The sequence below is a fragment of the Phyllobates terribilis genome, unplaced genomic scaffold (assembly GCF_046119375.1).
Source record: "Phyllobates terribilis strain yellow unplaced genomic scaffold, ASM4611937v1 Scaffold_7__3_contigs__length_470593459, whole genome shotgun sequence".
In the NCBI taxonomy this organism is placed as follows: Eukaryota; Metazoa; Chordata; class Amphibia; order Anura; family Dendrobatidae; genus Phyllobates; species Phyllobates terribilis.
This window is the reverse complement of record NW_027362767.1, coordinates 306,990,193-307,017,775: the sequence shown is the minus strand read 5'-3', so window position 1 is coordinate 307,017,775 and position 27,583 is coordinate 306,990,193. Positions and strand designations below refer to the sequence as shown.

General features: G+C 39.4%; 1 protein-coding gene across 3 annotated transcripts in view; it reads right to left on the bottom strand.

Moving 5' to 3' along the window:
- GRIA3 (glutamate ionotropic receptor AMPA type subunit 3) overlaps positions 1–27,583 on the bottom strand; it is a 450,644-nt gene that overhangs the window by 12,344 nt on the left and 410,717 nt on the right. Inside the window, exons 12-15 of one of the 3 annotated variants that reach the window (XR_012247463.1) lie at positions 10,756–10,954; positions 7,645–7,892; positions 6,632–6,746; positions 3,469–3,583 (exon numbers count right to left, since the gene is read on the bottom strand). Coding sequence is in view for 2 of the 3 variants with exons in the window: in XM_073641082.1 (XP_073497183.1) it covers positions 6,632–6,746; positions 7,645–7,892; positions 10,756–10,954 (562 nt within the window). In the remaining variant the exon portion in view is untranslated. The remainder of the gene's footprint in view (positions 1–3,468; positions 3,584–6,631; positions 6,747–7,644; positions 7,893–10,755; positions 10,955–27,583) is intronic. The other 2 variants (XM_073641082.1, XM_073641083.1) reach the window with 2 other exon arrangements.

The following is a 27,583-nucleotide window of genomic DNA, read 5'->3' as shown; positions in this document are numbered from 1 at the left end:
CAAAAAATCTGCATTTTGTCAAATGCAAAATTTTGTCAAATTCTAGTAGAATTCAATTCCACTTGAATACATATACTTATCTTTAGTTTCAATCAATTTTTACTTCTTTGAAAAACCTAAGTGGATTGAGCTTTGATATCAGTCATAACCCATGGACTAGATTGGTGTTGTTTCAGGTACAAACAGAACTTTATTTTCTAATACTTGACATGCCATATGAAGAACATTTCCACTTTGAGTATACAATCACCAAAAGCTACAATTGAAAATGGTAGCCATTATAACTCTTTGCTTTGCAGCTATACTTTTTCTGCCTCTTTAACGTGGAATTGCAGTGGAAATAATATTCTATTATAAATTTGCATTGATTAATGGTGCTTTAATATAAACTATTTCCTGTTGACGCATAGAATGAAATTAGAACTGTGAAACAACTGAATCAAATTCTGCCTTCTCTGAGCAGCATGCATTAATTATAGGCACAATGATATCACCAGCATGTCTGTTATGTAGAAATATGCTGTAGTTTTGGCCAAACCTACATTTTATTCATTGCATAGTGCTGTCAGTCAGGAGTCTGGTATATTCATGATTTTTGTCTTTACCTGGCTCATACATCGCTTTCTCAGTATTACTTTTTGTAGAGCAGGGAGCCTGTAGCACTCAGAGGGGGCAGTGTGAAGGAGGTAATAGGTTACCAATAAAAAATAAGTGTTTTAAATTTCTGATAGATGCTTTGTAAAGTGATATTTTGGTTTGAGTAAATAACATTTAAGTAATGTATAAGGAAATTGTATGAAATTTTATTCAGGCTATGCGACAGGTTTTTTTTTTAATTACAAAAAAATATAGTAAATTGTCTATTATGCCCATTTTTAAAGCTAACTGGGTTTTTTGTACATATTGCATTTGTTTTCAGGAATATAGATACGGGAGGAGTAAACTCTTCTTGCTTGGGCATGTCGCATGTTCGTATCCAAATGGAACAAAGTGTGCATGCTTGACCTCACAGATTCCATCATAGTATCGGAAGAATATGCATCTGATGGACCCCTTTAGAAGTCATGATGTTGGTGTCTGTCATGTGATGGATCCTGCATTCATTGTTACTTTGTACATAAAAAAACAGGATGCCGATAGGAACAGTCATAACTGTAATGGAATTTGTGCAATTCATACATTTCCAAAACAGTAACATAACAGGAGAGAGAAACTGACCATTTGCCACTGGCACGCTAGCTAAGGTACTGCAACCAGCTCAGTATTAAGAGAGGGATTTGCACAGGGCCATCAACCCTATTACAAGTTCAGTGAGCCAGCCAGTCTGAGGGCCGTCTGTCTTTAAAATCAAGAAACTGAACTGATAATGTCAGCCCTGCATTATCAGTATAATTTTCGAGGTTAGAAGGATCCTGTGGTCACATGATTTAAGGTCTTTTACATTGCAGAAGACTGGAGAAAAAAGGAGAAAGACTGACATGCTCTCTGCACCCTCCCTGCAGATATAACATGGATTATTTTTCTATAGCATAGATTGTCTGTATATAGCATAGCTTGTGTTTATAGCATAGACTGTATAGAGCACAGATAGTGTATATGGCATAGACTTTGTATACAGTATAGATTTTATATACTGTATATGTAGTATAGATCATGTATATAGCATAGACATTGTATATAGCACAAATTATGTATATAGCATAGACATTGTATATAGCATACATTCTATGTAGCGTGGCTTGTACATGGTTTACTTTGTGTATAGAGTCTAGCCTTTGTATATAGCATAGACTGTATACTGCAAAGATTGTATTTAGCATAGACTGTGCATACATCACAATTTGTGAAAGGATAGACTGTGTATATAGTATAGATTACGTATTACACAGACCGTTTATATAGACTAGGCACTGGGTATATGACAAAAGCAATATCTGTGACTGTTTTGAGATCTGTGCAAGGGGGTACAATTTCAGTTATCTCCATTTTCCTATTTCATGTGTGGTGTGATCATGTAGAGGCTTTCCCTCTCTTCACATACATTTCAGCTAACCCAGCTATGCCTGGGTTCACCATATTTTTAGACTCTTGATTCTTAATATTCATCGGGATGGCAGGTAGGGGGTACAGCATCCACATTTAAAAATGCCCATAGTGCAGATGAATGCTCATTCACGATTATCTGTAGGTGTAAATATGGCGGCAATCACCCAATGACCAAGAAAAATGATTGATTGTCAGATAAATAACTTATGCTGCAGGTCTAAGCAGGCCATTTATTTATTGTGATGACGCCTTCAAATCTCTGAGGAACCCTGAGGTTAAGAGTCTTAACTTACGACAATTTCTTTATTTTTAATATACTAAAGTGCTTATGCTGAGGAAGCACAACTACACCCAGACATTATAGTCATTATTGGAGTATAAATAATTAGTGTTTGTCCCCCCCATCTATCATCTTATTTTAACAGAGGTCTTGTTGCTTCTATATGTCTTTATGTGTTGAGTAGATATTGTGTTACTCTAATTATTATAATATGTAATTTTATTTATGGCTCTTTTTAAATTATTAGATTAAAAATGATATTTTAATCTCATTTTTGATTCTCACACTATTGATAGACAATATTTAACTGATTTAATTGATTTGGTCGTTGTAGACAAAGTTTACTTGTGATGCTTTTGATCGCTTATGCTGGCATGAAATTTATCGGTTCAACGTTGCCTCTTGTAACATGTGATGTCGATAACATAGAATTCTATGGGGACATAACAATCATATCAGCAGTTGTTCCATCCTCATCATTGTTCGTCAGCTTGGTAAACGGTCCCGATCCACTTGAACATGGTGGACTGGTGCTCGTTTAACGGCCTGAAATCCCCCTATGTAAATACACCAAAATTACCTAAATCATCATAACCTTTGCGCCTTTTCTCTGGAATAAAAATAATTCTGATAGTGACCAGATATGGTAAAATCAAGACAAGAAGTTGAAATCTGATGGAAATGAAATCAATGTAGTAGCTTGAGTCCTTGCACAGGGATCTATCATCTTCAGTAAATCTACCCCATTGTAGAAAACGGGCAATATCAGGAAAAGTTATTGTGTTTTGTCTGGGCCAGATAAGTGTAGCGCAGCCATTTACAGTTATGAAACAACTCTATACTCCGTTTTACTTACTGTTACCTTGTAGATGTGTTCATTGTAATTCACTGTTATTTGCTAAGCTTTGTCTGCTGGATGTAATTGATGATTCTCCATACAGAATATTAAGATCTGGGATCATAGCGGATTAGTAAATCTTCCCCACTGAGTGTAAAGAGATGACTCTGCGCTTCTTGTTTTATCAGTGTTTAGTGGCTTATTACTATTGTTGGACTGTGCTTTAAAAACAAAAAAACTGTGTGCATGAAGGGTGAGTCAGAATGGGACTTCTAATCAATTCAAAAGACCTTCTGCGACTGACCTTACTTCCGGAGTCCTTGGCTCCACATTCACCCTTATCGTACCACCATTTGTTTTTCAGCTTGTCTAAGATGCCTTGTTCACTGAGTTTCAATACTGCAAGGTTTACTGGAGTTCTTCACGTGGGAAATAACATAAATAACATTATATTATGTTATTTTATGTTATTCAATCTTATAACTATTTTTATACTATACAAAGCGATAAAGCAGGGACCCTGGACACATAGATCTTGAACTGCAGGTAACCTGAATATCACCTTAGTTTTAACACTACAAGTGACACTAAATTACCAGGTCCTGCCTATATCGCTTTGAGTAATCGGCACACACTGTTAAAGGAATAACAGTAACAAAGTAGAAATTGGCACCGTACGTGGGGTGCTGAATTTTAGAATTAAGTAACTTTTCAGAATGAATGCATGGATTAGCCAAGATACCTTTTCCACTGAGAGATGTGTAGTAAATTAATACTAATTTAATAATAATTATCTGTATTACTGTCCTATAATCAAACATGCCACCGTCCTTGAACATTCTGCAGTTTATTATTTTGAAGGTGTACTCATATAACTGGATGCATCAAAGTATATTTCACTTTTTATTATGTATTTTAAATCCGTCCCCAATTCGATATCTCAAAAGGGTTGTTCAGTATTAAAACAAAATGGCTGTTTTCTTCCAAAACCAGCACCACATGTGTCGAAATATTACATGATTTTGTAATCGGCCCCATTCATTTTAATGGAAGAGAACTGCAATACCAAGCACAATCCATTGACAGATGTGTCAATGATCCTGGAACAAATCAACCATTTTTTATGTTATGCAACCCCTTTAAACAAGCTTTCTAGGGATATCCATTGAAGATCCTGAAGTCACTTTTACATGGCGGCATTTAGGTCAGAATTTTGTAGAAGAGCTTGTGAGACAAAATCAGGAAGAAGTCCAAACAAAAAATAGGTTAAAATCTTCCCAATACCATTTTCTCTATGTAGATTACACTCCTGTCTTTGCTTACAAATAAAATGCTGATCAATGTAAAGGTGTATGCACGTAGTACCAGTGGATGTCCAACCATGAGAAAAGTGGATCAAAAGAACAAAGTGACTTTGGCTCCCCAGTCAGTACTGTGGCCACTTAGTTTATCTAGGCCCAAGGGACGCACACTATAAGTGGCTGTGCCTGTCATTTCTGCTCATCTCTACATGGTCCCTTGGTTCTCTTAACCGGTGGGGGTTCTGGATGTCAGACTGCCACTCAGCACACTTTACTGCCCTATTTAAAGGATTGGCCATCAATATATAGTCCTGCAAGAGCCTTTATAGACTGTGGCTGCTTTACACAAATATTAGGTCTTTATTCCCAGTACAAACACTTCAGTGCACTCAACACATCCATAAACTGTGCAGTACACGCATGTAAGTTAAAGCATGGTCTTGCAGCCAAAGACCTTGAGATCTCAGCTTAAAAGCTGAATTTAAGCATACTTCTAAGTTATCAACATTTTTATGACGCCTAAAACCAAGGGAAGTATGAGAACCCCAAGAGGCTACCTCATTAAAGAGACTTGGGTTTCATCTTTCAATGTTGTGGTATTTCAAAGAAAACATAGTTCAAAAAATGTATTGGGCATTGGAAGAAGAGTCTGCTCTGTAGCTATTCCTGGCAGGCTCAATTTGATTGACAGGTCTCTATCTATATGTGTTCTAAAACTATGAGACCAATTTATCAAAACTTTTACAGTACAGAAGTGCAAAAGTGTTGTAAAAGCTTGGAAAATTTGTAACATATTTGTGCAACGTGGAGTTGCTCAAAAAATTGAAGCTTTTGGCTTTTTCACACCACTTTAGTTCAGTTACACCTAAATGGGTGGAGCTGAGGTGGAGTTTGGGTGGGAAGGGATCATGGCTACCCTCCCTGTCAAATTCATCAAATTTTCTACTGGAGCAGAATTTCTGGTTCACACCACTTACTAGAGGCGCTGAATTCATTAAGCGACCTGCACTTCTTAATGAATCCAGCACTGTGTACTCTTCCTAAACTGGTGTAGAATGAGTTTGCGCTAAACCAGTCTTGATTAATCGGCCTCTATAATTTTTCTGAAACTCTATAAGCACTACAGAGTAAAACATAGATCTCTGTAGCAAGGGAGCATGTTGAGAAAATAATAATTATCTTTATTTAATGCCATTACTTTCAGATAATAATAATCATCACTATTTTTATTTATATAGCACCAACTTATTCCCCAGCAATTTACAATTCAAAGGATTCATGTGCAAATTTCGGCCAGCGTGAAACTGATTGCAGTTCCCTTTACGCTACTTTCATTACTTTTACAGAGAGGACTCATGATGAATGAAGCAGTAGCTTGTTTGACTCCTTCACTATAAAACAAAATTGTAGCCATGAGCCACTCCACATCCTGGCAAGACTGATGTATCCTAATTGAACAGGTCTGTACAAAAGCATCAATCACCAGTAGAGTTCTCCTATTCAGTGGTATTAAAACCAATGTTTTCTCAATTGACATTTTAACTTGCAGACCCTAATAAAGCTATACTACTGAAAGTTGCATTATATTGCGCCTGGCCACATAAATCTGTACTTGGCATCAGTCATTGCCAGGACTGATGTGTATATACTTCCCTATGACAGAAGAGCAATACTATAGACTACAGGCAATTGCAAGAGTAAGTAACTTATTTTGTTGTATCCTGGCCTTATATATTGGCTAGGAACAGGGGTGCTCCCTCATGGGCTAATGCTTTAGTGGTGACGCCATTTTGAAGTGAGAGACTCATTTCCAAATTGTATCAAGATTCATAAGGTTTTTCTTTTTAACCAGGAACTATTCTCAATAAATGACACCATGATCCAGATATAGCAACACCTTGCCCTATATCAAGCTACTAAAGAGTGTGTTGGATAAAGGATTTTATGTAGTCAACCAATGTCTGAGTGGAAAAGGCATCAATAGGTATCCACCAACCATTCTTCATTTATGAGTGTAAATTCCACAGCTACTCTGAGTATAATGCATATCCAATCCAACGGGGTTAATGCTTCATTAACAATTAGCCTTTTTTGATTTTACCGAAATAACAGTCTTGCCGATTACTCTTGACTAAGGTACCCGATTGTGGTGACATTGAGGCTGACCTTGGAGTCACCTCCCCCGCTGCCGCATTCTCCTTTGTCGTACCACCATTTGTTTTTCAATTTGTCCAAGAGTCCTTGCTCATTCAGTTTTAATACTGCCAGGTTAACAGCATTTCTTGAAACGATAAAACATAACTTGTAAGAAAATGTACAAAAGGCTTTTAGGAATAGAGTTGTGCGAATGTCTTTAAATATTCTCTGCAAATTTTTTTTCTAAATAAATTTGCCTTAACTAAAAATGTTTGGTTTCTTAAAATATAGTAACCAACAATCATATATTATATGCAATATTTTCGCCAGATTATGGTGAAATATCAAAATATTCTCCAACATAAACTTTCTGTGCAATTTCTGACAAAGTGATTTAAGTAGAAAAATATAGGAGTCCAGTCTTCTGCTAATCCTTAGATATATCCATACTTTCTGTAAGTATGTTTTATGTAAGTAGATTGGACCTGAATTTCACAAAATTCAGCGAAAAATCGCACATCTCTACTAAGGAATTGTAATATGTAAAAAAAGGAGCACAAGAGGACAAATTGTCTAGGGTTTCACATAAAGCTATAAAGTTAACAACACCAAATACTCATATGAATATAATAAGGTGGTTTGTGCTACGGAAGGGGAATAGTATACATAGTATACATTTAAAAAAATGCAGGATGGGGGGAGGGGTGGGTATTTTTTTAGGGTAATAAACACAACACCACATCATGCAAATAACATTGAACATATGGTAATTAAAACGTGGCTTTTACCTTTTAAAATGAAAAAGCCATTTGGTTTAAAAATAAAAAAAAATAAAAAAAATTATAATAAACAGAATGACAACACACAAAGAAATAAAAGAAATAAATAAAAACAAAAAATTAAATCATACCATTTACCATCCTGCCATGTTAAAAGTAAACCATGTTACCTTAAACATCCACAAGAAAGTAAAGAACAACACAACACATCAGGGAAGGTGGAATACTATAACAACACAGATATTGTTATATTATTCCACCCACCTTAATGCTGAGCCTTTTGGAGTCGCCACGCCATATCCTTTGGAATCCAGGTTGCCTCCAACTTTCATGGTGTCACATGGCTTCCTCTGCTCGATGTATTCATTCATTGTGGATTCCAGGAGAAAGGCAAACTTTCCTTTAGACTTCCGAACACGAGCGACTCCATCATCGGTTGTTTTCGTAAACACAGAAGGTTCTGCGGACTTCATGTATGACCACATTTTCTCATAGACTGCTATCTTTGATCTCTGCAAAGAATATATGAAGCCATTCATTAGTCATGGAAAGTAACTTCTGACCAACTGTTGATTTTACAATGTAAATAAATATATACAGAAATGTGTGAGCGTACATTAAATTGTATTGTATTAAAGAAGCTACCATCTAATGGAGTTGTTATTGAGGGTTAACAGGGAGTCTTATTGGAGATTTAGACTATCCACCTTGGCACCTGAGGGTTTGAATGAATGTGTAGCTAATATCTTCCAGTGAGGATTGATTTGGATACAATCGCATTATTTAAAAAAAAACATTTTGGGGGGAAAGGGAAGAGGAAAAAAAAAATAAACATTTTTTTGAGGATGTGTTTTTTTTGTTTTTTAATCTGCACATTGAATGTTTTTCAGGAGATGTTTTTATTGATTCATTGTACATAACTATACTAAAATTTTTATTTATGGATATATGTTTTCAGGGATTGCAAATGGAATAGGTAATTGCTATTGGATGTATGTTTTTTTTAATACAGGTGAAGTAATGAATTAACTTTGTTAGGCCAACCGATCAGTGAGATTGTGAGGTCACTAGGGATGGTATAAATGATGGCATGTATTATTCAGTCTGTATGAACCTGATGAAGGGCTGGACTGGCTACGTAATGAACAGCTCAATAACTTTTGACGCTTTTTAAACATTATTTTCTCTTCCTCGCATCCTTGACAGCGCTTTTGGAAACCCAATTTTTTGTTCCATTTTTTCCAAAGTTCTTAATCCTGATCTCCTATGGAGATTTAGAGGGCGTAGCTGTGGCCATGGAGGATCATTTTTGCAATTACCAGGGTTGTGCCTGCTGCTCCACAACCAATTCAGGTGAGTAGAAATCCCTCACCTCCCTCACAAATATCTGTTGATCTGCTCAAGGAGCGTTTTCCATCTGTTTTTGTTCATTATTTAGCTTTGAAAAGTTTTTATTAGTGCACTCATTTCTGTAGAAATTAATTTTCATCTATTCCTGAGCACACAGGCAGTCGGTGCTTTTTTGTGAGAGTGGCTCTATTACCTTCAAGTGTGAGCGCTACTGTTGCATACTCTGGAGAAAAAAATGGAAAAAATGGAGAGATGGATCTTTGCTATGCTGCCGAGGGCACCAATGGATATTACCGGTGTATAGGTAGAAGTATCCAGGAGGCAATATAGGTGAATAGCATTTTTTTTTTCATACATAGTGATTTTATAATGTGAAATAAATAGAAACAACCGTTAAAGACGTTGTTGGAAATGTGAATGCAATATGTTCTTGTTAATGCTCTATCATTGGAGACATTTACATAACTAGCTTAACTAGCTTGGAGAAGGCAATCATATCTTTTTCAAGGGCAGCTTACTTGATTTATCTTAATGTGAGTTTTAAGAAATTGCATTTAAAAACTATGGACAGAACGTACAATACAAACAGATCAGGACACATTAATTGTTGTGAGTGTGCCTTGACCCTGGTGAAAAATGCTCCAATTGTTGGTAAATTTTAGTGCAAATTGTCACATTAAGTTATAAACCTATTTAATATGTGTTCAATTGACCAGGGGTGTAGTTTTACAGGAGAGGGTGGATCCAGAAATAGAGGTGGCTTAAGATGCACCATGTGTCAAAAGTCTACAAAATTAAGCCTCATTCACTCTTGTGAGTGTGCATTAATAGTGGTGAAAATTTATCCCATTATTGATGTTTTTTTCTGCAAATTGTCACATTTAGTTACTGATCTATTTATTATATGTTGACTTGAAAAGGGGTGTGATTATGCAGGAGAGGGCAGTAGCCAGAAATGGGAGTAACTTAAAATACACCATGTACCAAATTTTATGCACAAAAATTGTCTAAAAGCAAGCCAACCACATAGGTACAAAGTTTGGTAAAATTGTTAAAATATGCTAAATTTATTATCCGGCGTGAGCCACTGTGAGAACTTTTCAAACTGTCTTGTCTAAGTTTACTCTGTGTATGTATTCAATAACATTGGTAATAAAGACCCGCTGTGCTATACCTTGAACAAAACCTGATGGGATCCTGTTTGTTTGGCCCTATTCTTGCACAAGGCATAAGACTGTGTAACTTTTGCATGAGTAATTTCAAATTGACTTTTCAAAAATGTTTCAGTCGAGCTTCACCAGTAAAACACATGTTGTTAATATTGTGTAAATGTAGGTTTCCTTCAGATTATGGTAAGAACACATTTTTGGTTGAGAAATATCAACACCATAGTCTTCAGCTGTTGAGATTTTGTGCAGAATCAGCAGAGTGAATTACAAGTTTTTGGAATGTATAGATGAATGTAAATACATGCATGTTACTGAAGAACTAAAGAAACACCCTTAGAATAGTTTTAAGCACATAAGTAGTTGTAATCATATACTAGAAGCCAGTCAAGTGCATCCAATCCCAATTTATACACTTTGTGTTACTACCAGGGCTGTGGAGTCGGAGTCAGAGTTGTGGAGTCGGAGCCCATTTTGGTGGAGTCGGAGTCGTAGTTTGTATAAAATGGACCATCTCCAACTCCTAAAATATATAATAAATTGGGTATAGTAGTTCAATGCAGCTTGTGGGGAATATTTTTTCCTAAGAATTTGGGAAAGTAATGAAATGTCCTATAAATGTCTGTCCTATTCCTAATCTAAGGGTCTAGACTTTTAGCTGAAATGAATCTGTGCTACAGTAAATTTATCACTTAAACATGAGCCATGTATGAGGGAGTCGGAGCGGGAGTCGTGGAGTTGGAGTCGGTGTCATGGAAATTGAGGAGTCGGAGTCGGAGATTTGGCTTACCAACTCCACAGCCCTGGTTACTACACGAAGAAAACCAAACTGAATTAATGTAAAACACATATAACATACCCTAAAAAATTCTTTGGTAGATCCAGAATCCAATGTGCCATAAGCTATTTCTGTTTGTTTAGCCAGATCTTCTGCACTCTCAATGGGTGACACCATTCTTTCCACTGTAAGGAAAGCAGCTAAGTTGGCAGTATAGGAGGAGATTATTATCAAAGTGAAGAACCACCACACTCCTCCAACTATTCGCCCAGAGAGAGATCTGCAAGAGAAAGGAGATTAAATGTTTATCCAGATAATCCAGATAAGTTGCTCTAGTTGATGAGCACTTATATATCCTAGTAGTGGCAGATGTTTGAATGGTGGAGACATACAGCTGTCCACAAATCCATTTTTTCCTCACTGCAAAAACTAGGAAAAATGTTAATGTGTACTGACCTTCTTTTTTACAGAAGTTCTATGTAACACTCTATGAGGTATTAATATTATCTGCGGTAGCAACATTACTAATTTAAAATAGTATTTCATGAATTCCTACAACATAAATCAGTTAAAATTTCAAACATAGGGAAATAGTTTTAAAATTGCAAACTATGTGTGTATCATTGCAGTATAAGACATAGCACAGCACAGCAAGAACTTTGGAGTATGGATGTCAATGTCAAAATCTCAGCTCTTTATATGTGGTATTTTGACATGAATATAATACCTAATTCTGTGAATATAATTCCCAGGAGCATTATTCGTATTATTCTTTACTCATCAACTGAAATAGTAGACTAAATAATTATGGAACCGTGAAAAGAAAAAACTGAAGAAACATAAATAAATACATCAAGTAAATCTGCATACCTTGAAAGAGGATGACAAAAGGAAGCAGAAAAATGAATGTTCATAAAATTAAGAATGAAAGTAGGAATATGAACAAAAATGGAAAACGTACAAATGATAAAAGGAAGTGCAATAATGTTCTTTAACAATTCTGACTTTGTGATACTATTGACTTAATGCAGTTGTGTGCTTTTAAAGCAAAATCTTAAGAAAGGTTGTAACTGGTTTAAAATAACAAAAGGAAATTTACTTACCAACCTACTTGCTCCAGCGCTGCCTCTCTTCTGCTACTACCTCTTTGGTCTTTGTTAACATGGCTCAGTGGCCTCATACCATCTACCTTGGCATAACCATGAGTTCAGTGATTGTCAGCAGCGTCCATTTCTTACACATTCCTCACATGTATTAAAGCTGTCAAACAGTCGCAAATCATGCACACGGGAGTGATTCAAACATAACACCGAGCAGCTGTAACTACTCGGTGCTCGGCCCGAGCATACTCGCCGAAAGGGTTAACAGAACATACTCGCTCATCACTAGCGTTCATGTAATATGTTCTCTACAGCCATGTCAACAAAGACTACAAGGTACAAGGGAAGAGGCAATGCCAGTCAGGCGGTCAATAAATAAAGCTGGGTTTTGTTATTTTAAATCAGACCATGCCTTTGCTATGAAAACAGACAATTTTGTTAAAAGGGACCAGTCATGTCCTCAAACAATATTAATCTGCAGATACAGGGTTAAACTACACGTTAATAGTGTTCCAATACTGTTGAATGCCTTACTAAAAGTGCGGCTACCAGGGGACCATGAACTTTACTCTTCCTTGGAGTCACCGGCTTTCAGTCATAAAGGCATGCCCAAAGTGGTTACAGACAGTCCCTGCTCTGTACACAGTGACTAGCAGCCGTAAGCAAGTCCGGTAATTTGATTGAACCCTCACTCTACACAGACATGCAGCAGAGCAAGCTGTCAATCAAAATGCTGGGGCATGCCTGTAGGCATCGCTCTGTGAACGCCTCTATGGCTGAAAGCTGGTGGATCCCAGAAGTAATAAAAGTCATTTTTTCCCGATACCCGCACTTTCAGTAAGGTGACCAGACAACATTGGAACACTATTAACCTGCAGATCAGCCCTATTTCTGCAGGTTAATAGCGTTTCTGGACATGACAGGTACCATTTTAAACTTGTATCACATCCTCCATTAACATTGACTATGTAGCCAGCAAATATTAAACTATTTCTATTTATTAGATATCCTCATTACAGTTTTCCCCTATTCACATATTTTCTGAATAAACTATAATCATTTTCGCAATGAAACAATCATGCAGATGATATAAAACAGAACTAGAACTATCTAGTAGCCTGCAGTTCTAAGTACTTAGAAAATATACAAGTATAGTAGAAATTGATACTTTGAAATTCATGTATAAAATATATTTTGTGTAAATTATTGGTGTTATTACAGAATATGCTTGCAACATCGTTTTAGTGTCACATGAGCCCACATATGTTTATGAGAAGTGAAAAATTATTTAACTTCTTCAGGATAGACTACTGGATAAATGGGCAAATGATGCAGGTGAGTAATGTCTGTGCCACTGTGTATTTGCTACGTGGGTTTAAAGAGCACCTGTCATCAGGATTGTGCTAAGTAAACTACAGGCAATGTCCGGCTGGCACTGTTACACTGATTAAAATGATACCTTAGTTGATGAAATCCATCCTGTGGTTGTTGTTTAATCTTCATTTGCAGTTTGAAGATAATTAGATTCTCGTGCTTCGGGAGGGCCTGTAGGTGGGTCTTTTATTTGGTGCTCTGGTATTATTTTAATCATTGTGGCTCCTACTTTAAGTACTGCGCTTGCGCAGTTCATACTGTAGTCTTTTAAAAAATGTTTTTACCTGTTTTATCAATTGCTACTGCATACACGCCATAACCATTTTGCTGTAGCCAAATATTTTTTTTTGCTCCAGCAAAATGGCTGTGTTGCGTGCGCAGTAGCATCTATCAGCAAGCAATAGATGCTACTGCATGGGCTCCATTTTGCTGGAGGTAAAAAATGTCTTAGCTTCAGCCAAATGGCTGTGGCATGTGCGCAGTAGCTTCTATTGGCAAACGATAGATGCTACTGGGCATGCGCGGGCGCCATTTTGATGGAGCTAAAAAAATAAAATTTAAAATAGGAGGCAGGTCACTGAAGGATCAGTGACCTGTCATTTAAGCCACAATGATGAAAATAATGCCAGAGCACCGAAGAAAGAACCGCCCACAGGCCGCCCCGGAGCATGAGCATCTCATTGTCTCCAGATAGCAAATAAAGATTAAACAACAACCACAGGATGGATTTCAGGACCAACCTGACACTGCATGTGGTTTACTTAGCACAATCCTGATGACAGGTTCACTTTAAGCTGCCTTCCTGAGATGACTGGTCACGTGATTGGGCTGCTGGGTCTAACTAGACAATTTTCTCTGAACCAGGCAAGATTTCCTCTGAAACAGAATCTGCACAAATTATTATGTAAAAAAATAACATAATGCCATCTCTCACGGTCTTTTCATTAAAAAGAATTTGCCAAAAGGGTTTTGGTATCGCATCTGAGAGCAGCATAATGTAGGGGCAGAGATTGATTCCAGTGATGTATAATTTACTTTACAGTTTTAATTTTGATTGATTGATTTCTCTGCTGCAGATCTAGCAGTTCGCTGAATGCTGAGCTCTGCATAAGCCCTCCCAAACCACTGCTGTCAGCTTTCTGTGTACACTGTGTATAGACAGAAAGCAGCCTATCAGGAGTGGGGGTGTGGCTGGACTACCTGTCAGCAGGCCAATAGTCCTCTAGTGATAATCTCCTGCTGATAAAACAATGATTCTATCAAATACACTAACCAGATCAGTAAGTGACTAGTGATGGGCAAGCATGCTCGGCATGGGGTGCTCTTTTGAGTATTGAGCAGTGCCAAGTATTCCGTCACCATTTGAATTATCTGAGCTGGGTGCAAAGAGAGAGAGAAAGAATTTTTCCACCCTCCGGAAATACGCTCGAGTTTGCCATTCAGTTCCATTATACAGGGTGGGCCATTTATATGGATACACCTAAATTAAATGGGAATGGTTGGTGATATCAACTTCCTGTTTGTGGCACATTAGTATAAAAAACTCATGAAAGAATAAAGATACGTTAAAACCAAGCACACCTTTGTTTTTGTTAGGAAATTCTCAATAAGTTTGATGTGTTACATGACCCTCTTCCCATTGAAAAAAATAAAGTTGGATCCAAAATGACCGACTTCAAAATCTCCGACATGGTCACCACTCATCTGGAAAAGTTTTAACCCTCCCATATGCTAATGTGCCACAAAGAGGAAGTTGATATCACCAACCATTCCCATTTAATTTAGGTGTATCCATATAAATGGCCCACCCTGTGCTTGCTACTTGAGTCAAGTACGTCCGAGTGTCCGATGTGCTCGATTTGAGTATCGAGTACTCATGAATTTCAGTGCTTGATCAATACTATAATTGACACATTGTTTGAATCATTGTCTCTGTCTCTACATTATGCTGCTATCAGATTAGATAAAAACCTGGTGAATAAATTTCCCTTCAACGTTTTTTGACCTTTAACTTCAGAAGGACTGGCCTCTTTTGAGCCTCTCAAAAAAAAGCATTTATTTGTTTCATTGCCACATATCAGGAGTCATAAGGTATATTTTTTGTCAATGTAACTATATAAGGGTTTGGTTTTTGTGGCACGAGCTATATTTGTCAGTTGCACCATTTTGAGGTACATAAATTTATAACCTCGCAAGGTTATAAATTATAATGTAACCTGAATTTTATTAACTTTCTATGAGGAGAAATAGAAAAAAACAGCAATTTTGCTACTGATTTTGATGTTTTAAATTTTACTTTATTCACATGCTGCACAAATAAAGTGTTAACTTTATTTTGTGGATCAGCATGATTATGATGATACCAAATTTAGTTTTATTTACATTTTATGACTTTTTGACATTATATTATATTGATTTTACTATATTGTTTAAAAAAATAATTTGTTTTTGGGTCACAATATTCTGAAAGCCATACGTTTTACAATTTTACCTCAACGGTGCTGTGTAAAGGCTTCATTTTTTGCCTCCCAAGATGTAGTTTTCGGTGGCAACATATTCTGGTAAATATAACTTTTTATTATCTTTTTATTACACTATTAGGGAGATGGACCGTATACAATTTACAAAAGAAAAAGCAATTCTGGATTATTTTTAACCGCTTCCCGACCGCCCACTGTAGATAAACGTCCGCGCTGCCTGGGCTCTGTGCAGCACGGATGTTAAAAAACGGTGGGTGGTTCCGCAGCGCTCAGGACCCCCAGGGTCTTGCAAGCGCTGCGGGAGCGTTGCAGAGCGATAGCTCTGACAGGGAACATCATCGGGACATGATTGGATCAGGTCCCAGTGATGTTAACCCTTTGCTGTCTTCTATATGCCGCGATCTATAGTGATCGCGGCATATAGAAGACAGCAGGAGGAGAGGGGGTCGTCCACTTACCTCTCCGACGACCCCCTTATACCTTCCAGGACCTGACGTTGCTATGGCAGCTGGAGGTCACATGACCGCCTCCAGATCTGCCATATATGGTGTCCTGCCTGGCTCAGCCTGCAGCTGAAGCCAGGCAGGAGATCACAGTCAGGGAAGATCTCATGTAATGTAATACATGTCTATTACATTACATGAGATCAGTGATCAGAAAAATAAAAATTAATGTCCCATACAGGGACTAAGTAAAAATGTAAAAAAAAGTAAAAAAAAATGTTTTTAAACTGTTAAAAAAAAATTACAAAATAAATAAAAATAAATAAATAAAATATTAAACCGATAAATCCGTATATTTATGCAAAAATAAAAAAAGTACACATATTTGGTATCACCGCATCCGAAACAACCCGAGCTATAAAACTGTCACACTAATTAACTCCTTCTGTGCACACCGTAATAAAAATAAATAAAAAACAGAGCAAAAAACTATGCTTTTTCCTCATATCGCCAAACAAAAAGTGGAAAAAAATGCGATCAAAAAGCAAAATAGAAATAAAAATGGTACCGCTGAAAACGTCATCTTGTTCCGCAAAAAACAAGCTGCCATACAGCTCCATCAGCCGAAAAATAAAAAAGTTCTACCTCTCAGAATAAAGCGATGCAAAAAAAATATTTTTTCTATAAAATGGTTTTATTGTGTAAAAGCGCCAAAACATAAAAAAATATACAGTAAGTGTAGTATCACTGTAAACGTACTGACCCGAAGAATAGCACTGCCTGATCACTTTTACCACACGCAGAACGGCATAAAAAAACCCTCAAAAAACAATTCCTGAATTGTTGGTTTTTGTTAATTTTACCTCCCAAAAAACGGAATAGAAAGCGATCAAAAAATGTCACGCACCCAAAAATGGTACTAATAAAAATGTCAACTCATCCCGCAAAAAACAAGCCATCACATGACTCTGTCGGCCAAAATCTGGAAAAATTATAGATCTCAAAATATGGCGATGCAAAAACTAGATTTTGCAAAAAAAAGCGTCTTTTAGTGTGTGACAGCTGTCAGTCATAAAAACCCAATATAAATCTGGTATCTCTGTAATCGCACCGACCCGAAGAATAAAGTAATCTAATCAGTTATATCACACTAGGAACGGCGTAAAAAATAAATAAAACCAATTCTTCACCTGCTACTGATTAGTTTATTATGTCTCCCAAAGATCGCAGTAAGGCGCAGAGCCTTACATTTATCCTGCGCTCTGCGCTGAGCACTTACCCCAGAGTTTCCGTGTAAATCTCTGAAATATGTGATTCAGCCGGAACCCATGACGGAAGATTACCTGTAATGAGGCAGATATAGGCACTGTGGATGCCGTCTGGCCTGGGATCCCACGGTGTCATTTGTTTTAGGCGTGCATAAAAGTGCGGTTGGCCACAGTTTTGTGCACTTCTGAAAAAAAGGGCACCGCTAAACAGAGGCCAGACGGAGTCCAGAGTAACTCTGCAGCCTCATTACAGTGAATGGATCCCGCAGGGGTTTCATCTGAATTACATCACTTGGAAATTTAGATGGAAACCCCGATGTAAGTGCTCAGCCTAGAGCGCCGGATAAATGTTACGTAAAATGTTCCCAATAAAAGCTTCAACTCAGTCCTCAAAAAAATCTAGTCCCCACTCAGGTCCGTCATCTGTTAAAAATATAAGGGACTTCCAAGTTACTGGTAGCAGAAAGGCTCTGGAAAAGCGAAATGGCCCTTGCCCCCCAAAAGAAATTCAGAAATTTTTGTGCTCCCAAATCCAAATGCCTATTCTACAATAATTTGTTCTCATATTGTCAAATAGCACTCCATCCCCCCCCAGATCTCGCCGTATGGCTGAGTGGTATGATACAGCCACATAAGGGGTATTGACACTTTTAGAAGAAATTGTGTGACACATTTCGGCACCATTTTTACCCATTGCCCTGTGCGAAAATGTAAAATCTGAGGGTAAAACATTTTTTTGTGGTAAAAATATAATTATGCTTTTTTCACTGCCCAATGGTATAAATGTAAAAATTAAAAAATACTCACTACTTTCCTAGATGAATTCCTTGAGAGGTGTAGTTTACAAAATGGGGTCACTTGTGGGGGTTTCTGCTGTTTCGGAATGTCAGCGACTCTTCAAATGTGACATGGTGTCTGCAACCTATCCCAGCCAACATAGCGCTCCTTTCTCTTCCGAACCCTGCCGTACACCAAAGCAGTGCTTTTCCCCCACATATGGGGTATCGGCGTACTCAGGAGAAATTGCACAACAAATTTCGTGGTGCAATTTATCCTGTTACCCTTATGATAATGCAAAATTAGGGAATGAAAAACATTTTTTGTGGGAAAAATGTGAAAATTTTATTTTTACGGCTCAATATTATAAACTTCTGTGAAGCGACTGGGGGTGCAAGGTGCTCACCACACATCTAGATAAGTTCCCTAAGGGGTCTAGTTTCCAAAATGGTGTCACTTGTGGGGGGTTTCCACTGTTTAGGCACATCAGGGGCTCCCCAAATGCAACATGGCATCCGCTAATTATTCAAACAAATTTTACATTCAAAAAGTCAAATGGCGCTCCTTCCCTTCCAAACCCTGCCGTGCGCCCAAACAGTGGTTTGCCTCCACATATTGGGTATCAGCGTGTTCAGGAGAAATAGCACAACAAATTTCATGGTGCAATTTTTCCTATTACCCTTATGATAATGCAAAATTAAGGGATGAAAAACGTTTTTGTGGGAAAAATGTGAAAATTTTATTTTTACAGCTCAATATTATAAACTTCTGTGAAGCACCTTGAGGTTCAAGGTGCTCACCACACATCTAGATAAGTTCCCTAAGGGGTCTAGTTTCCAGAATGGTGTCACTTGTGGGGGGTTTCCACTGTTTAGGCACATCAGGGGCTCTCCAAACGCAACATGGCGTCTGCTAATTATTCAGACAAATTTTACATTCAAAAAGTCTAATGGCGCTCCTTCCCTTTCGAACCCTGCAGTGCACCAAACAGTGGTTTTCCCTCACATATGGGGTATTAGCACGCTCAAGAGAAATTGCACAAAAAATTTTGGGGTCCATTTTTTCCTGTTACCCCTGTGAAAATAAAAAAAATTGGGTCTAAAGTAACATTTCTGTGAAAAAAGTTAAATGTTCATTTTTTTCTTCCACATTCCAAAAATTCCTGTGAAGCACCTGAAGGGTTAATAAAGTTCTTGAATGTGGTTTTGAGCACCTTGAGGGGTGCAGTTTTTAGAATGGTGTCACTTTTGGGTATTTTCTGTCATAAAGACCCCTCAAAGTGACTTCAAATATGATGTGGTCCCTAAAAAAATGTTTTTGTAAATTTTGTTGGAAAAATGAGAAATCAACTTTTAACCCTTATAGCTCCCTAACAAAAAAAAATTTTGGTTCCAAAATTGTGCTGATGTAAAGTAGACATGTGGAAAATGTTGTTTATTAACTATTTTGTGTGACATATCTCTCTGATTTAAGGGCATGAAAATTCAAAGTTTGAAAATTGCAAAATTTTCAAAATTTTCGCCAAATTTCCGATTTTTTCACAAATAAACGCAAGTGATATCGAATAAATTTTACCACTATCATGAAGTACAATATGTCACAAAAGAACAATCTCAGAATCAGGGGGATCCGTTGAAGCATTCCAGAGTAATTACTTCATAAAGTGACAGTGGTCAGTATTGAAAAAATTGGCCCGGTCACGAAGGCAAAAACAGGCTCTGGTGCGAGTGGTTAACTTTGTTCAACATTCAGTTTAATTAAAATATTATCACCTTCACTACCAACGATGTATAGGTACGTCATAGGTCATGTCACTGTCTTTGATGCGGGCTCCGGCACTGAGCCAGCATTTTTCCCTGCATATGACATCTGATCTGATCAGCTGTAATGTGCCTCTACAGACACAGGTGGATCCGTGATCCACCCGAGGATGTTAACAAGTTAAATGCCGCTGTCAATCTCTGACAACGACATTTAACAAGCGCTGGCTGGAAGCGCGACAGAAGACCTGCCCATCGGTGCCCATGTCACATGATCGCGAGGCGCCGATGGGTTGCGCTAAGCCCACATCTTTCCCTGCACATGACAGCTGATCAGATCAGTTATCATGTGCCTCTAATGGCCGCGGGTGGATCTGCGATCTACCCACGGCTGTTAAAAGGTTTTCCCACGAACGAAAGTTGATTTTAATCAATAGATCTTGGAATAATAAGAAGTTTCACAATTGGACGCATAGGCGGATTATAATGAGGTCAATCCGGGCTACCGCCCGGGGCCCGGGACTGCCATGGGGCCCGGGGCCGGATTGACCTCATTATAATGTGTGACAGGAGGGCCCGGGAGTCGGAAGATGGAATCTGCTTTGCTGTGTCCCGGGGCGGCGCTGCGAGGATGACTCACCAGCTGCTGACTGTGTAAGTGCAGGAGAGGAGGCTCCGCCCACCTGCTCCGGCCTCCAGCAGAGCACAGAGCCAGCTTACAGCATGGCCACTGCTCTCCCTGCCCCCTACCCGGGTCTGAATGTTGCCTCTCCGCTCTCCCCCTCCTGCCCTGCAATTACACCAGAGCTCTGCAGTCGGGCCTCAAGAGGAGGGGAGGCTGCCCCACAGAGAAGATGGAAGAACCTGCATCATGTACAGAAAGGGTAAGTCCATGTGCAGTGTGTGTGTGTTTATATATATTATATATATATATATATATATATATATATATATATATATATATAGTGTGTGTATGTATCTATATCTATGTATTTGTGGACCATCAGGCCCGGGCTGCTTCCCCTGTGCAGGACTGCTGGCACTTCACCTGACATGGCCGTGAGCTGTGTCTGGTATTAATGACACGGCAGGGGCGACACTGCGCCTATAATTGTTCTTGTGTATTGCCCCTGCCACGCCATTACTACCAGACACAACCGCACAGCGCACGGCCATGTCAGGTGAAGTGTCGGCAATCAAACAGCGCCAGAGGTCCTACACAGATGCTGTAGAAGCAGCCCAGGCCCCAACGGCGAGTGGGCCCCTCTGATGGTCCAGGGCCATGTCTGTGACATGCCGGCGGCCCTGCACTGAGACATGCCTGTGGAGCTGCTGGACAGGACAGTTTTATGTGTTTAGAAGATATGTACGTATGCCTGTATGCATGTGTCTGTGCGCATATCTGCGTACCGTGTGCATGTGTGCGCATATCTGCATATCGTGCGTGCGCACATGTGCTGGCCCGGCCGCATCACAGCTAGAAGACACGGCCCTGTGCGCGGCAGTGTCTGCTAGCGTGACGTCATGCAGTGCGCCCTGCACTGCTTCTTACTACCATAGAGGAGCTGGACGACTGGAGCCAAGCAGGGGGACGGTGAGTGATGTGTCAATGTGTGCAGATATCATTGTGTGATATGTCTGTTTATATGTATTTTTGTGTTTCAAATGTGTTTATGGCTATGTGCCCACGATGCAGAAATGCTGCATATTTTTTCCGCTTCTCCCTGGCAGGAAAAATGCATGCAGATTTTACATGTGTTTTTCCCACCAGGTAGAAGCGTTTGTCAAGCGTTTTTGCATGCATTTCCGCATGCGGGTTATCAAGCGCTTTTCCAAGCGATTTTAGCATCAGTTGGGAAAGTGCTTGACAACTTGGTCACACTATATAAATCCATGCAATCGGCATATATAGTGTGACCAAGTAATAGTTAAAAAAAAAAAGAATAAGAATGGTAAAAAATAAAGATTATACTCACCTTCCGATGGCCCCCGGTCTCCTCAGCGATGCGTCCGGTGTGTTGGGCGGCTCACGGTGGTGTGAAAGGACCTTTCATGATGTCATTTAGTCATGTGACAGGTCACGCGACAGCCGATGTCAGCTGTCTTGTGACCTGTTACATGACTAAATGACGTCATGGCAGGTCCTTTCACACCACCGCGACGCATACAACAGACCGGAAGTATCGCTGAGGAGACCGGGGGCCATCGGAAGGTAAGTATAATCTTTATTTTTTTTATTTTAAATTCTTTTTTTTACAGGTACTATGGTACCCGGGGCTGGATGAGAGCCTCCTCTTCTCAAAACCCGGGTACCATCCGCACATTGAATCGCTTAATATCCGCATGTGCCCATGTAGTCATGCGGATAATAAGCGATTCAATGCAAGTCAATGGCGGCAATTACGCTGCGTGTCCGCAAAATTAATGGACATGCTGTGTTTTTTTCCGCAGTGATAATCCGCATTGGAAATTTCCGCAGCATGTGCACAGCACATGCGGATTATCATTGGAGACCATGGGGCACGTATTACCAAGCGTTTTTTCAGCGTTTTCGCTGCGGAAATTCCGTGGCAAAAACGCTTGAAAAACGCACAGTGGGCACGCAGCCTATGCGTGTATGTATTTGTCTTTGTATATGTCTGTATATGTTTGTTTGTGTGTGTGCGGCCTCCTGCTGTATCTGGGGGGGGGCGCCGTGCGGCCCCCGGCTGTATCTGGGGGGGGGGCACCGTGCGGCCCCCGGCTGTATCTGGGGGGGGGTGCCGTGCGGCCCCCGGCTGTGCCTGGGGCGGGGCGCCGTGCGGCCCCCGGCTGTACATGGGGGGGGGCGCCATGCTGCCCCCGGCTGTATCTGGGGGGGGCGCCGTGCGGCCTCCGGCTGCATGGGGGGGCGCCGTGCGGCCTCCGGCTGCATCTGGGGGGGTGCCGTGCGGCCTCCTGCTGTGTATAGGAGGATGTGAAAGCTCATATTATACAGTATGAGACCCTACATACATAAGGGGGATGTCAGCCTACTTAATTGTGCTCAATATTAAGTCATACAATTAATATAAAAAAATAATTATAATTAATATATTAATATTGTGCAGAATTAATTTCACATGAACTATCACATGATCTATCAAAGGGGGATCATGTGACAAGTCCTGTGATACATCAGGTGTGTGTGTGTGTGGGGGGGGCCCATGCCGTCTAAACTGCCCGGGGCCCTTGCTACTCTTAATCCACCCCTGATTGGACGTGTTTAAATAAAATGTTCCTGTGCTGAGATAATCTTATAAATGTTCCCCTGTGTAATGGTGTGTCTGACCGTGCAGGAACATGGTCTGATCATACCACAGCTCCTGGGCAGGGGAGGACGCAAAAAAATATACAGACATTGCAGCATGTGATCACTGCTGCTTCTTTCTGTGAGGTAAAACATTTCACTCAGATAAAAGAGTTAAATAAAGGTAGCACTCACCAATAAGTCCAGTAATATCCTTTATTGTTGTCAGCAGTACATGCTGGTTAGCGGCAAGGGACGGAGACCCTGAAGGGTGTGCGGGGGAGTGAGACTGAGGACGACGGCCATTTCGCTGCCTTCCGGCGCTTCAATGGGTCCCATTTCTCTGACTGTTTTAAAACAATGTTTTACTTCAAAGAAAGAATCAGCTGCGATCCCGTGCTGTAATGTCTGTATACACTTTTGCTTCCTCCCCTGCACAGGAGATGTGGTATGATCAGACCATGTTCCGTACACGGTCAGACACAGCCATTGATTAAAATTAACTTTTGTTTGTTGGAAAACCCCTTTAACAAGTTAAATGCAACTGTCAATGTCTAACAGCGAAATTTAACACACGTTGGCTGGAAATGAGTCTCAAGACCTGCCCATTGGCGCCCCTGTCATGTGATTGTGGGGTGCTGATGGGTTGTCATGACAGCTGGGGGTCTGCAGAAGACCCTTGCGCCTGTCATTGTAAATCTATGAAAGCAGCGCATGGCTGGTGTTCAGAGGAGATCATGATTTCTGCTACACATAGCAGTGCTTTAGCACGGCTATGTTAAGCACAGGCAATCAGATGATCGCAAATTCAAGATTTTTAAGGGGATTATTGAAGCCAGTAAAAAGGAAAAAAAAGTTTTTAAAAAATATTTAAAAAATAAAAAAATACACAAAAGCTCAAATCACCCCACTTTTACCCCATTCAAAATAAAATAATAAAAAAATAAAAAATATACATATTTGGTTTCAAATCTGATCAGTAAACAGCTGCCCAACACTGCAATAAAATGAAAGAACAGGTGATCAAAACATCGTATTGACCCCAAAATTATATAAATAAAAACATCAGCTCAGGGTGCAAAAAATACAGTTGTGCTCAAAAGTTTACATACCCCGGCAGAATTTTTCCTTTCTTGGATTTGTTTCAGAGAATATGAACGATAACAAAAAAACTTTTTCTCCACTCAAGATTATTGGTTGGGTGAAGCCATTTATTGTCAATCAAATAGAAAATCAGGGGCTCTGTAAAAACCAAACCACGGTTATGTAGACCCACAAAAATTTCGGCCACAACTGCCAGGAAAATTGTTCGGGATACAAAGAAAAACCCACAAATAACATCAGCTGAAATTCAGGACTCTCTTAAAACTAGAGGTGTGGCTGTTTCAAGATGCACAATAAGGAGGCACTGGAAGAAAAATGGGCTGCATGGTCGAGTCGCCAGAAGAAAACCATTACTGCCCAAATGCCACAAAGTATCTCGCCTACAATACACCAAACAGCACAGAGACAAGCCTCAAAACTTCTAGAACAAGGTAATATGGAGTGATGAAATGAAAATTGAACTTTTTGGCCACAACCATAAACGTTACATTTGAAGAGAGGTCAACAAGGTCTATGATGAAATGAACATCATTTCTACCGTAACGCATGGAGGTGGATCTCTGATGTTTTGGGGATGTGTGAGCTACAAAGGCACAGGAAACTTGGTAAGGATCGAAGGAAAGATGAATGCAGCACGTTATCAGCAAATACTGGAGGCAAATTTGCACTCATCAGCCCGGAAGCTGCGCATGGTATGTACTTGGATATTCCAACATGACAATGATCAAAAACACAAGGCCAAGTCGACCTGTTATTGGCTACAGCAGAACAAAGTGAAGGTTCTGGATTGGCCATCTCGGTCTCCTGACCTCAATATCATTGAGCCATTTTGGGGAGATCTCAAGCGCGCACTTCATGCTAGACAGCCCTGAAATTTACAGGAACTGGAGGCTTTTTGCCAAGAAGAATGGGGAGCTTTACCATCTGAGAAAATAAAGAACTTCATCCACAACTACCACAAAATATTTCAAGCTGTCATTGATGTAAGAGGGGGCAATACACCGTATTAAGAACTGGGGTATGTGAACTTGTGATCAGGGTCATTTGGATGTTTTTGGCTGTCATTAAGATTTAAAAAGAGAAAACACAGTAGTTTGACAATAAATGGATGAATTCACCCAAGCTATAACCATGAGTGGAGAAAAAGTTTTTTGTTATCATTCATATTCTCTGAAACAAGGCTAAGAAAGCAAAAATTCTGCCAGGGTATGTGAACTTTTGAGCAAAACTGTAAGCCATCTCCCACCCCAGACCCTGAAAAAAGGAGACGCTATGGGTATCGGAAAATGACAACATAAGCAAACTTTTTTCCTACTAATTTCGGATTTTGGTCACCACTTAATTCTTTCATAATATGAACTTTATGGCACATGGCGTGTCTCCTGCTTTGACACCGGCTCCGGTGGTAATCATGTACATTTCCAGGGACATGTCAGCTGATCTGATCAGCTGTCATGTGCCCCTAACAGCAACAGATGTAATAGTGATCTACCTGCAACTGTTAACATGTTAAATGCCGCTGTCAATCTCTGGCAGTGGCATTGAACATGGCCACGGCGGAAGGACGTCACTAGTCCTGCCCATCGGCGCCCATGTGACATTAGTGTGGGTCGCCAATGGGTTGGCATGACAATCCGTGGTCTGCAGGAAACCCCTGCGGTTGTCATTGCCAGGATGCAATTGTGAAATTGCAAAAAAGTGCAATTTCATCGCACTTGGAATTTTTTCCTGTTTTCCAGTACATGATATGGTAAAACCAATTGCGTCATTCAAAAGTACAACTCGTCCCATAAAAAAAAAGCCCTTACACGGCCATACTGACAGAAAAGTAAAAAAGTTATAGCTCTAGGAAGAAGAAGAGTTAAAAACGAAAGTGCAAAAACGGAAAAGGGCCGCAGCGTGAAGGGGTTAATTAAAAAAAAACTCTTCATGTTTGGTATCTGGTACTTGTAATGACTTGGATAATCATATTGACAAGTCACTTTTACTATATAATGAACATGGTAAATAAAAAACCCGATAGACAATTGTGGAATTACACTTTTTTTTACAATCTCTCCACATTTGGAATATTTTCCCCTTTTTCCAGTATGTTATATGGTAAAATCAATAATGACATTCAAAAGTACAACTCATCCCTCAAAAAACAAGCCCTCATATGGCTATATTGACAGAAAAATAAAAAGATATGGCTCTTGGAAGAAGGGGAGGAAAAAACGAAAAACAAAAAAATCGCCTGGGGGAAGGGATTAAAGCACCACTCCAGCATTTTTTTTTATTTTACCGCTGGAGTGGTGACACTAATCTGAGTTCCCTGCCCCTAGTATCATGCTTACCAGCAGCCGTCTTCATCTGTTCCTGATGCCGCTCCAATTGTTTTCTGCAGGTTGTGACCTGCTGGATCGGTCCAGTGTTTGCTGGGTGAGCCGGAGGTTACTATTTAATGTAAGTCTATGAGAGTCAGAACGAGGTCAGAATGAGGCTCTCATAGACTTACACTAAGAGCTTGTGACCATTACCTCTGACTTCCAGTCAGAAGTTGCAGTCATAAGATGGCGGATCGGGATCAAAGTGACACTGGGAACAGCTGAAGTCGGCGGCTGGAAGGAATACTACTAGTGGCAGGGAACTTAGATTAGTTGCACCACTCCAACGCTGAAATAAAAAAAGCACTGGAGTGGTGCTATAACTTTATTCTGCAGGTCAATATGATAATGACAATACACAATTTATATACTGTATTTTTAAAATGTTTCATCACAACTATACAACTATATATTATTTTTTTTAATCGTTTTTTGTCGAGTTCACTATGAATCAAGATCTAACTTTTTCCGTAGTTAGAGTTCTATGAGGGTTTACATTTTACTGGACAAGCTGTGACTTTCACTTGTGCCATTTTCAGACACATACGACGTTTTGATCACTTTTTTTTTTTTTTTTGAGAGGGTCTTTGTGCAAAAAACAGTAATTCTAGCATGTTTGTTTTCTATTTTCTTTTCTTATTGCATCCATCATGTGAGATAAATAATTAACCCCTTCATGTATGGCCAATTTCTGTTTTTTCATTTTTGTTTTTTCCTCCCCTTCTTCCAAGAGCCATAACTTTTTTGATTTTCCATCAATATAGCCATATGAGGCCCTGATTTTTTGCGGGACCAGTTGTACTTTTGAATGGCACCATTCATTTTACCATATAATGTACTGGAAAATGGGAAAAACATCCAAGTGCAGTGAAATTGCAAAGAAAGTGCAATTACACAATTGTTTTTTGGGTATTTATTTACCATGTTCACTATATGGTAAAACTGACCTGCCATTATGATTCCCCAGGT